Source organism: Anastrepha obliqua, chromosome 3, assembly GCF_027943255.1.
Source record: "Anastrepha obliqua isolate idAnaObli1 chromosome 3, idAnaObli1_1.0, whole genome shotgun sequence".
NCBI classification, from domain to species: domain Eukaryota; kingdom Metazoa; phylum Arthropoda; class Insecta; order Diptera; family Tephritidae; genus Anastrepha; species Anastrepha obliqua.
The window spans coordinates 38,844,865-38,857,862 of NC_072894.1; the positions used below are offsets into that span (position 1 = coordinate 38,844,865).

At 35.2% G+C, this 12,998-nt stretch overlaps 1 protein-coding gene across 2 annotated transcripts in view; it reads right to left on the reverse strand.

The window, feature by feature from the left end:
* The window catches only part of LOC129240570 (gamma-aminobutyric acid receptor subunit beta), a 115,412-nt gene extending 103,326 nt beyond the window's left edge, over window positions 1-12,086 (reverse strand). Inside the window, exon 1 of one of the 2 annotated variants that reach the window (XM_054876470.1) lies at window positions 11,899-12,086. In XM_054876470.1, the coding sequence (XP_054732445.1) occupies window positions 11,899-12,086 (188 nt within the window). The remainder of the gene's footprint in view (window positions 1-11,898) is intronic. The other variant, XM_054876471.1, reaches the window with a different exon arrangement.
* Window positions 12,087-12,998: the final 912 nt, after the last annotated feature.

Sequence of the window (12,998 nt, forward strand, 5' to 3'; positions counted from 1 at the left end):
CGGCGGACACATGCGGGATATCACATTCAAAAAATTAATTCCATGGACTATCTACTAGATTATAATAAAAAAAAATCGAACAATAATTCGGTATTGTATTATCATTTTAAATTCTCAAGCTCTTGAAAACTTATATACACAGTCATTCGCACTTTATTTGATACAGATAGGATTTTTTTGTAAAGTGTTCTAAATTTATTTCTTAAATGGTTATTTACTCAGTTAATATTATAAAAAATACAGTATGTGAAAACAGATTAATGCTAAATATTATAAATTAATTAAAGTAAAATTAAACTTGTAATTAACTTGTTTCAACTGTAATGAGTGAAAGAAAAAGATAACATTTCTTATAACTTACAGAGGACGATTATTAGATAATACTAAGAATTTGGTTCAACAATTCATTTAGTACCGATTTCAAATTGTTTTTTGTTCAGGAAAAATCCAGGCCAGCATGATTTGAAATCGAATTAAATACTCCCAGAGTTCTAGAAATCGGAGCATTGGAAGCATAATTCGTTCTTACCATCCCTAACCAGAAAAATCATGGTACCGTAAGCTTCGCTGAGGAATATTGAAAAAAGGAAATGAGACGGAAAATAATGGAGAGAATAGTCCTTCTAATATCAAGTGATTTTAGATAAAAGAGCAAGCACCGACTTTTAGGGGATGGAATTGGATCAGTGAAATTTAAGGAACGCAAAGCATAACGCACAAAAGCTTTCTGGACATGATCAAGCCTACTACAAGCATAATATGGTCTCCAAGTAAAGACGGCGTATTCCAACTTCGAACGCAACAGAGAAAACTTTAGAGTATATGGATCAACAAAGTCCGAACTAAAACGTCGAATAAACGCAAGTACGGAATATGACTTTGAAATAGTGTAATTTAAATGTCTGTGAAAAGAGAATTCAGAGTCAAATACAGCACCAAGATAAATAATTTCACTTCGATTGGATAAACTAGAACCACAAATGTGGTGGGAAGTGGGTATAAGAGAACAAGGTTTCATAATATTTTGCGAAAATGGAAAAACAGAGTATGCGGAAATTTCACTTATTTTGTTTTACTCCATTTTTCAATATTTCATTTGTGTACAAAAAAGAGCGGCAAATAGAAAGGCAATGCCTCTACACATATTTACTCTACTTCATAAACTACTCCACTCGATGTTTTTTAACTTGATTTGTGAATATGTTTAAACAATGAGCAATTTACATTAAATATAGTAATGGTGCGTTCGAAATGTGGTGTTATCGACGGACAATAAAAATATCGTGGGAAGACAGAGTCAGTAACAAAGAAGTTTTAACCAAACTACGAAAGGATAGAGAATTGTTTCTAACGATAAAGCGCCACAAAAGCGCATATTTCGATCATATGATGGACGGTCCTAAGTGAGTGATTGAGAATTGTAACTTATTGTGCAAGGTAAAATCGAAGGCAAACTAGGAATAAGAAAAAAGCAAGTATCTTGGCACCGTAACGTAGTAGAGTGAACAGAAATAAGAACTATTGGGCAGCTGGTTAAAGCAGCAGGAAGCAGGGAAAATTGCCATAATATAATATTAAATTTGGTTTTGTTTTTTTTTTTTTAATCTAAAACTTCAACTAATTTTTATCATACTTGTTAATAAATGATAATAAGAAATCAATTTATTACTGTGATCAAAATCAACTGAAGTAAGAGTGCAGTTCGGAATTCACATCAATTTATACCATATTGTATTAGTAAATTAAAACAAGTTTTTTGGAAACTCGAAGATTTTTACTGTAATAATATTTTGTAATCAGCAGACTGCGTTCAATTCGTATTTAAAGCTTCTCGGTATCCCAAGTTTAATACAAGCTAATTTCCGGAACCTTAGAAGCACCCTAGTACATGCACACATGCATAATGCATAAACTATTACTTAGCCGCTGAAAGCAGCTGGGCAAGTTTGAGTGCATATTTTTGGGTGCACGAAAAGTGAAATGCACCTCTGAGTAGTAATTTGAATTTCAGTTTTGATTATATATTATATATATATATATATTGTATATACATATGTATTAGCCTATTTCACTAATTTGTAGTTCGTTTTGATTAATGGATACTCGACAAGCTTTCACGCATAATTTGGTGAAAAGTGTTCACGCAGTAGCTTATTCCAAATGGATTTATTGTTACTTCCATACTCATGCTTGCTACTCTCGACTGACATATTTTCTGCGGTAATTATACTCATTAGTAATACAATACCTATGTCATTCACGCTTTTTAGACTTTGTCATTATAAACGGATTATTATTTCACCATTAATTCAAATTTGGTTGGGGGGAGTGCTTTAGTGCTTCTAAATCGATATCCCTGGGGCCGGAAGAGTCTCGCTACTTTTCATGTTTATACATTAGCCCAGCTCTCTGAAAGTAGATCGTTTTATGATGAAATCGTCTCCAGGATCCCTTATCCAAGCAGTTCATCAGCCCAGCAGTTTCCGTCTATGCCGCTGTGTCCTCAAATTAACCTAATATAGAAGTATGCGGATGCAATCGGAAGAAAAGTCACGCACTCCCCGACTAATTTCCATCACACGAAGAACGATCCCAAGGCTTGAGTTGTCGCTGGGCTGTCGGAGTTTTCAATTTATATTTTGCGTCTTGATTTTGTTCCACTTAAGGAGGTATTCCACCTTCGAATGGCTGCTAGATTCTTATTAGAAGCTTTTCCATAGCAGAAATACAATCCGAGGGACGCCGCTTTAGAAAAAATCTTGCCTTTCATTTGGGCTTTCATGCCCACAGTGGGTTTCAAGCCCGGGCCATTCTAACTGTTTTCACGCACAAAAACATTTGCTACGACGACAACCTATTGTTATTGTTATTTTTATATTGTACCATTTACTTTTATATTTAGTTATTTCTTATAAACCTTATTTCTTGTTTAATTAATTAGTTTAACGTTCGATAATCATTAATCAAAACAAATTTGTATAAGTGCGAGTATAAACATCGAAAGCATAAGTGTGGCGCCAAAATGTGGCAGATACAAGCGGCAGCCATAACAAGCGCAGTAAAACATTAAAGCAATAACAACACTATGCATTTTCAGCCAATCTGTGTTTTGTGTTGAGCAAATTGGAGTTGCTCATTTCATTTTATTATTTATTTAGTCCCTACATACTGATTACAACGAAAAGTAGAATAACTATCGAACTCGAAATTATAACATACAATAATGTAATTCAAATTTTGTTATCTTGAGAACTGAAAAATCTATATTAATTGGATAGAACCCGAGACATAATTAAATTTACTAAAAGCTCGAACATACGCGAATACTCTGTTTCAAATTTAACTCCAAAGAAAGGGAAGAGCTGCGAAGATTACACTGTAATAAATGCAAATTAATTATTTCCAAAACAAATGTGCAGTCAATATTGCGCAATGTTATAAACAAATAAAAAAGAGACTATTGGTTTTGTTACTGACAAAGACATCGTAGGCAAACGAGATTGAGTGTAGCAATTGGTTCAACAATTCAGTTCAATTCAGTTCTGTTTATCTAGATTTATTACTAGGCCTCCAAATAAAAGTAGCGTATTCCAAATTGGAATGAACGAAATACTTATACAAATATATTATATTATTTTAAAGGGTTACATACGCCCAGAATTTTCAAAAAATCGATTTTTTTACCGATTAGTTTTAGGTGTATTTCTGTGGAAGTCGATTGTAAGAGTTCCCCATAAAATCAAAGTTATGGTAGAAAATGTAACTGCCTGACGAGAGTTTGATGTGCACAGGCTGTTTAAGTTTAAACTCATTTTTCTCTAAACTACTTTTTCCGGCACGGTCTGCATGATAACTCATACAGTTTTTAATATTTTTTGATGCCTATTTTCTTAAATATTCGAAAGAGTCCAATTTTTAAAGAAGTCCGGATTTTTGATATTTTTACTAAAAATTTTATAAACATAATTAAAGTGTGACATTTGTGACGAGAAAGGCATACTCTTTTTAAAATGCCGTAAATTGTAAAATTTTTCGAAACTCAAAAATTCGGCGCCACAAACTATGTAGAACTTCAACTTTATTTTACAAGCAGTTGTTTACCTTTTCAGACACATCAACATTTCAAGAGGAAATGATGCAGACCGTGGAGCAACTTTTTTTTATTGTACTTGGGGTCACATGATTTTTTATATGCTAATTTTTCTAAAGAAAAATTAAAGTAAATTTTTTTATAAAGTTTAAATACTAATAAACAATGTATCAATTTTTTTTTATATTTATTTCTATTGTTATCCTTTCCGAAAACAGTTTTTCTTTTAGAGCATTTTTGGCGCTGCTGGACGTATGTAACCCCTTAAGAGTATCAGGGTCAGTGAATTTGGCACAATTTCGCCTCAGAAATTCCAATATCAAGCTAGCTTTCGACATAATACGTTTTATATATCTATTCAAGAAAAAGTTACTCGAAAAAATAGCGCTAAGATTTTTAATTTCAACCAAACTTTGCAACAAAGAATGAGAAATGTTGTAAGACGTCGGCAAGATATTGTGAATTTTCGAATAAGTGACTTTAAAGCACTTTTTGATGTTTAAAGAAAGCCGAAAACTAACATACCATAGTTCCGGGGCGTCCATGTCATTTTGACGCTGAAGTTCGTCATCTGATTTCGGAATTTTAGAAAATACTTATAAATCATCAGCATACAAATCGAAAATTTCGCGAAACGAATATAACTACTTGTGCCATTTATAAGCAAAACAAATATTAGCGTTGCTGGTATATTCCCTCGGGGAATGCCAAAAGAGGCAATGAAAGGTTCAGAAGAAATGCCATTAATTGTTACAAAGGAATTTCTTTTATATAAGTCTGACTTAGTCCAATTCAGAAACACAGAGTACAAATGCAAACTAGTATCTCTTCGTCTAAATTTTCATCAGCCTTTATCCATGCACGGTAGAAAATAGAGCAGTAGTTTCCTTTAACACCGTCATCAGTTTTTCATATCCTTTTAAAACAAACAATTGAACCACTGCACGATATTCGGTTTTCGTTTTTTTTTATTATAAAAAAATATATAATATATTTTGATTCTACTACTCTTTAAAGTCTTTAAACAACCTCCAGAATAAGTACACCAATTCTCCTTTTGCATAATTTTTTTACCAAATTTTTTTTAACACTTTTAACTCGTGAACAAAAATCTTTTTTTACAAGAATTGTTTTGTTTTAGTACTATTTTTAAAAATTTGATGAATTTTTCTTGATTTTAATAGAGCAAATAGAGTGAGATTTTACGAAGCGTTTAATTTAGTCTCAGGAAAAGTATCTGAGACTGCGTAGATTTTGCGCTCGCCGTTTAATATTTTAGTTCGTATAGTTTATTTAATGAATTAAAATGTGTAAGCACGAGATAAATTCTAAAGTTAACTCTAAAAAGAATTTGTTAATATTGTTTTCATAAAATTATCTTTTTTCACGAATTTCGTTTGCGAACGTATCTATCGAGTAAAGCGAGAACTGGGTGTATAGTAGGGCGGGTCGATTTAAAAATCGCTCATTGCTCTGTGAAAATCATATTCTAGGGATCAAAATAAGAAACTTTGCCGAAGGAACCATACCTCTAAAACGAATTCTGATGCCCCCCAATCAGGGTCGAACGAAAAATCCCACTTTGACCCATTTAGAGTGGTCCAATCGAGTCCAAATATATGACCGACCCCCACTAACTTTGGACGGCCGATCCACCCATGCCAGTGGCACACCCCGTCGAACTCTGCTGGGGGGTTCCCCATACAATAATTTCAAAATATCACCATTTTTGGGCTTTACATGAGAAAAGAAACTAAAAAGTTCGACCCAAATTGGGGGAGATCAGAATTCGTTTTAGAGGTATGGTTCCTTCGGCAAAGTTTCTTATTTTGATGCCTAGAATATGATTTTCACAGAGCAATGGGCGGTTTTCTTGCCTCACCACAAAAGACACTAAAAGTTCGACCCAAATTGGGGGACATCAGAATTCGTTTTAGAGGTATGATTCCTTCGGCAAAGTTTCTTATTTTGATCCCTAGAATATGAGTTTCACCTCCCCACAAATCGACCCGACCTAGTGTATAGGATTCTGGAGATTGAAGTAAGGGTAACTTTGTGTTGATGTTAGTGTTAAAAAAAGGTTTTTTTTTATTTGCAAATACAAAAATGTACACAAAGCTCTACAAGTAAGTCGCTTAAGCAAGTAGTGGTATCGCTATATGTCCAACAAATAGTGCAGCCTTTCTCTCACATTGCGCGAATTCATACTTCTTTTCTTTTCTTTTCTTTTCTTTTCTTTTCTTTTCTTTTCTTTTCTTTTCTTTTCTTTTCTTTTCTTTTCTTTTCTTTTCTTTTCTTTTCTTTTCTTTTCTTTTCTTTTCTTTTCTTTTCTTTTCTTTTCTTTTCTTTTCTTTTCTTTTCTTTTCTTTTCTTTTCTTTTCTTTTCTTTTCTTTTCTTTTCTTTTCTTTTCTTTTCTTTTCTTTTCTTTTCTTTTCTTTTCTTTTCTTTTCTTTTCTTTTCTTTTCTTTTCTTTTCTTTTCTTTTCTTTTCTTTTCTTTTCTTTTCTTTTCTTTTCTTTTCTTTTCTTTTCTTTTCTTTTCTTTTCTTTTCTTTTCTTTCGCAAAACAGTTGTGAATACTTATTGAATCGTGGTCAGTTAAGTAATCAAATAACCGCTTAATGAAGTATTACTGTTGCGCCGTGGCCATATCAGGACAGTGGCAGAGTTGATATGCAACACTCTGTTCTTTCTCCTTGCATCTTAGTCTGTGCCTAAAAATTGGTGTTTTGCGCTTTTTCGTCAACTCTATGTCGGGCTGATTGTATTTTATCTAAGCTTGTATGTACTTACAAGAAGATAGTCTGCCTTACGCAGAATTCTACCCTTAGGTCAGAATTTACTGCGCCTAAATCTCTTCCTGTTCTCCGCTAGTCTGTTCGACGCGCAATTCCTTGTTACTGTGACCAGAGAATGGGTACCTACACTTGTGGTACATTGCAAAGTCAGTTCGCCCACAACTTTTTTACATTCTTAGCTTATCTTGGATGTGATAGAGTATTATTTTAGTTAAATCATATACATTTTTATAATTTATTATTCACTAGCAGGCTTTTGACGTTTCTGGCAAGAGTGTGGAATTTTTTATTTTTTTTCCTTTTTTTAAATGGAATAAAAATGGCTAACCAGTCAAAATAAAGAATTCATGAGAAATATATCTACTCGCAACCAGTTATGTATGAGAAAAAGGAAAGCGCCATACTAATCGCGGTTCCAAGTTTACCAAAAAGACAGAACCAGTGCTTTACTCTCCAGGCTATATCCGTAAGTAATATTTTACCAAAAACACGCATACCGGCATGAACATATAATATTTCTCATTATATTCTATTTATACCTGCAGTAAAAACTACAACTACTTAAATGGTTGTTGTTATTATTGTCGTTGTCGCCCTTTTTGTATTTCGTACTAGTTGGTAACACTTTATAAAGTTGTTAAGTTAATTGGTAGTTGTAAATGTACACAAATGTGACAAGTACCGCTACGCTTGATTATTACCAAGAGAAATTAAATGAGCAAAACTAAAACAAAGCAAGTGTAACAATGCAATGTAAGCCATTACTGACGTATTAATTACGTTAGGCAGTGGCTGGCAGTGACAAATGGCTAGGGCTGCCGTACGCTGGTGCTTTTATGTAGACACATTTTTATTTTATTTTCGGCCGTCTTAGCCACATGGGATGGTGCATGACTACCACTCGGAGGTTCAGAGGTTCAAAACTCAGTGAAAAAATTCAGCAAATAATAGAAAAGTGAGTATAAATACTAAAGAAAGTTTTTTCTGCCCCTCAGCAGGTAATGGCAAACCTTAGATTAATAATAAATTTCTCTCATGAAAAAGCTCCTCATAAAAAAATGTCGTTTTGAGTTGGCTTAAATTGTAATTCTTTCCATTTGCGGAGCAACATCAAGACGCACGCTAAAATACCAAATAAAGGGCGTAAAGCCAATAATATAATATAAAGTATATATACAAATATATAAACAGAATAGAATCGCTGAGCGTATTTCGTCAAATAAAAGTTCGATATCAAGACAAAATCCCACTGCAGTATACATATAATATTGCGCTTTTTTTAGTTTCAGTGAAAACTATAAACGAATATTATTCGCTAAGCTTACCACCCTACCGAACGTTGTGCTGCTTCTGAAGCTAAGAAATCCACCTGGTATACCAGAACTCAACCGTCATCTACGTTGCCTCAACACGATGGGCCAGCTTTTTGAACGACTCATAAACAATAGAACACAACAGTACATTGAATAAAAGGCGGGTCTATACCGGTACCAATATGGTTTCCGAAAACAAAGGTCTACTACAGCCTCTATCGCTACAGACGCGTTTGCAGGCAAACGATGGAGAGATCGCGATTAACAATACTATGCAGTTGTGACCTTGCAAGTGAAAAATACTTTCAACTGAGCAGACTGGGGCACCTTCTTACCACACTTGAGAAGCTATCTGTACCAGCTTTTGTTTACAATATTGTCAAAAGCTATCTGAGCAATCGAATTTTGATAGAATAAAAAAGTATGAGGCTACAGCAGCTGTTCGGCTGGGCTCAGTGCTAGGGCCCACGCTGTGGAACATTATGAACGATGAGGTGTTTCGCCTCAACATCTCATGATTCCCAGCGACATATTCACGGATGAACAAGCAAGAGTGCAAGCGCAAAAAAAGCAGTGTCACACAAACATATCAGCGATTGTGGAAAAAGGAAGGCTACATCTTTACTAAAATGCCAGTAACGTTGGAAAAACTCGACAAAAGGAAAGTGGACACTGATCCCAAACATCGAAAAATGGTTAATTCGAAGCTATGACGAGCCTAGCCTTCAGCTAACACAATTCATAAACAGGTTATTGTTGCTACATTGCTTTAAGGTACGTTAGTCGCCTTTATGTTGAGTATGCCATGAAGAGGAAGATGCAAGGCATGTGTTTTCTGTATGCCTACAGTTCATGACTAGTAGATTTGTTGACTTAAGAGAATACCTGAGGACCCAATAAAATTAGAAAACATAGTCAACATCATGAGCTTGCGTGGAATAGGATTTCGCAAATAACCAGCCAAATGTAATGTGCATTAAAGCACGTAGACATCTAAGAGGTTAGCGGCAGCTAAGCGGACGATGGGATCGGTAAATTGACGACAGGAGACTTAGTGTAGGTTAAAGTCCAACACTAACGGGAGTTCAGGGTTTCAAAAAAACAAAAACGTTACTTCCCTTGCAGAAATGTTTTGAACATTGAAGCGTGATCATATTGAAGGTGCTAGTTCACGCGTGACTGCTGTCAAACTAAGTACATAATTCTTTTCAGTATTCATTGACATTTTATCATGGAAACTCCTACGGCTTTACACATCGTACAATTGTTTTGCGAAAATCGACGTAAAGTTTGAATGCTTTGTGGATAAACCAGCTTCGATTGAGGCATTGTAAGCCAACATTACTAAAGTTACAATTACAAAAGAAAAAAATTAACCTTTCATTGCTTTATTTCAATTTAAAATCCGATACCCCTAAATTAATCACCCTTTATAAGAATGTTATTTAAAACTTTGATAATTCAGTAATTTCAATTAAATGAATTTGATGCAATCTGATGTCGTTTTAGTTCTGTAAACGAAATTTTGTAACGAATATCATTCGACGGCATCGCTCCGTCCAACAAAGTTCGCTCAGCGATTTCTCTGTCTATATTATTAAACACATCTTAAGCAAAATCCTATGCATTTTGGGAAATTACAGGACTTTTACTTAAAATATTTCAAGCTGTGACAAGAGTCCACGCAAAACAGTGCTAAAAAAGGCTCGAGCTTAAAATACCCTACAAAACTGTCTTTCATGCGTCTTTTATAAAGGAGATAGTTACATAGAGAGCAAGGATTTTGAGCGACGTAATAATGGACGGGCAGTCAAAAGCTACGCCAAGAGAACTGAGAGATTGTATATTGTTTCTCAACATTACTTCCCAAACCACCAGTACCCAAGTTACATCCAAACACCTTACCTGTTGGTTGCTGCACTCCTCATAATAATAATATCAGCTGTACATTTCACATTTAGATCACAAAGATGAGCTTTACAACACCATAGGCATAGCGCAGCTACAAACGCGAATGGATACAAACGCTCCGGCTCTGAAAGTATTCGATGCGGTACCAGCTTGTGGTAGCAGAGGTAGAGGAAGGCTTTCTCTGCGTTGGAAAGATCAGATGGATAAGGACTGGGTTTCACTTGGTGTGTCTAACTGCCGCCGGTGAGTACGAAAAACAATCGACTGGCGCGCTTTGTTAAACTCGGCTAAAGTCACGTAAGCGGTTATCGCGCCAATTAAAAAAAAGGAGAGCACAAAGATTGTATTGAGAAGACTGGTTGTTCTCCAAATATAGTGAGCACTATATTTCTGTAAACAGGCTCGTTCGGTTCAGCTCTGAGCAAACGCTATTGATGCCACATAAAGAATGTTAATACATACATCCTATTTCATCCATTATTTATGGCTCCCACTTAATACAATTTATTTCTATGCCATATGTACATGAATTTGGGTATCATATAAAACAAAGTTATCCTTTTACTAATATCAAATGGTAATAATTCTAATAAAAAGGAATGAGAAACAGAAGAAGAAGAGCACCAGGCAAATCGAGGCATTGGTAGTCTTAGTGGTAATACATACCACTCTGATAAAAGAGTTCCCGGAACAACCGCCAGGTGACACTCTAAGTCAACTAATTTGATGTTTTTGATGTTTGAACATGTTAGGAGACTCTTACGAAAATAATACTCTAAAATAAACTGCCATTTGCGAGTGACATGAACGCGAGTCCATGGAGGATGACCAACATAGTGGCAGGCTGTTGTCATTGAAAACTTATATGGAAAACTATTAAGGATTTGAATATGCGGTATTTTGCTGCAAATTTATCTCTAAAAACCTCAATTTCTTGGCAAAAAAGGGACCGCGTTGATATCGTCACAGAGATGATTTCCAAGATTGAATCCGCCCCATTATTCATCAAACGTATCATTACTGGAGACGAGATGTAGGTTTATGAATACGACACGAAATCCAAACATCAGTCGAGTGAGTGGAAACCATCAAATGAACCAAGAATAAAAAAATCTCGACATTTTCAATCAAAAAAGAAAGGGATGCTAACAATTTTTGTAAAGAAAGAACGGATTTGTGGGAAAGCAACTCGTAGATTTTACTCCATGATATCGCACCTTTAAACAGTGCTATCATTATCCGTGAGTTTTTGACCAAAAACGAAACGAATACTATCCAATAGCCATTGAATCCATCTGATATGGCTCCCCGCGATTTTTTGCTGTTTGATTGATTAAAAAAAAACAAAACATAGAGAGCGCGTATTAACAGCCGAAATGAAGTATTGGAAACCTCGAAGACGGCTCCGATGGGTATGGCTATAGCAAAAACAGAATCCCAGAGATGTTTTGAGATCTGAATCAAGCGTTGGCATAAGTGCGTTTCTGTTGATTAGGAGTACTTTGAAGGCAATAATATCACTTTTGAGGAGGAAACCTTTATTTTGAGTTTTCTAAAATAATTTCAGGAACTTTTTAATCAAAAAAGCTTAAGTTAGATTTTCAAATTCGTGTTTTTTTTTCAAAAGAAATCAATTCAAGTTGGAATCAATCACTTGGAATCCTCACCCACAAAGAAAAGTACCTATAATACCTAATGTACATACATACATGTGTATGTAAATTATAAATACAATGAATACAAATAAACATAGGCATGCACAAGTAGAAATATGGCTGTATACTTACGCGGCGTCGACTGAGGCGATTTTCTTCATTGGCTCCTGCACGATCAGCGCTAAATTGAATGCCAGCCATAGGGTGATGAGCCGCGCTCGTGGCAACAACAATACTGTTGTGCATTTATCCCATACTGGTAAGCTGCTGCTACTACTGCTGCTGACACCGATTCTACTATTGCTACCGCTAAAGGCCATATTGACGACAGCGAAGATTTACTGCGCGCTATATTTACCAATATAACCAGTAACGCTGGGGGCCGATATTGCCGCTCTAGCGTAATGAAATGGCAATTGTGATACTAAAAAAGTTAGCGATGAGGACGACGGTGTTGATGATGATGCCAGAGGGGCAGGTTGGAGCTCACAGCATTTTGCACACAACCACACACACACACACAGCTTTGATAATAGATTAATATTACTTTTACTATTAATATTTGTTTCCTCTTTACTTGTATTGATGCTGTCTTTTATTCGTGAACGAAGGTGCTTTGTTGCTGATGACGTTGTTTAAGTTGCTTGTTGTTTTTTTTTTTAGTTTTTTTGTGCAACAATGACGCTGGTACTCGCTTTTGTTATTCCCTTACCTTGCCCATTGCGCTGGCTCTTCTTGTTCTAGACTTCTTCTAGGTTATGTGCAATATGTGTGTTAACGCTTTTTATATTAGTCTCGTTGAAAATGTTATTTATTTTCGTTTATGCATTCAATGCGCCTCTACAAAAATTAATTCAGACGTCAAGCATTATAGTCAGCGGCACAGCACAGGCTAGTGAAATTGAGTAGCTGAATTCAAATCTGGAATCTTTTATATTTTTCTCGAAATCAACTCCTACTAAGTAGTAGCATGTGCTATTAGGAGTAGTGGTATTAGGAGTAGTTTAGTTGTTTTTGTATTTGCTATTTTCGGCTTACTTGTTTCGATTTGTTGTCGTTGCGAGTGCCTTACGTCTCAAACTTTAATGGCAGGATAACTGATTGGTTTGTTTATTTCGTGCGGTAAATGTATGCCCTTCCACCTTCTTCCGCTCCAGTTATTGATTCCGGTAGTGATGCTAAGGTTTAAATGCAGTTACACTGACTGTTTGGCTAGTTGAAAATGAGTCTCA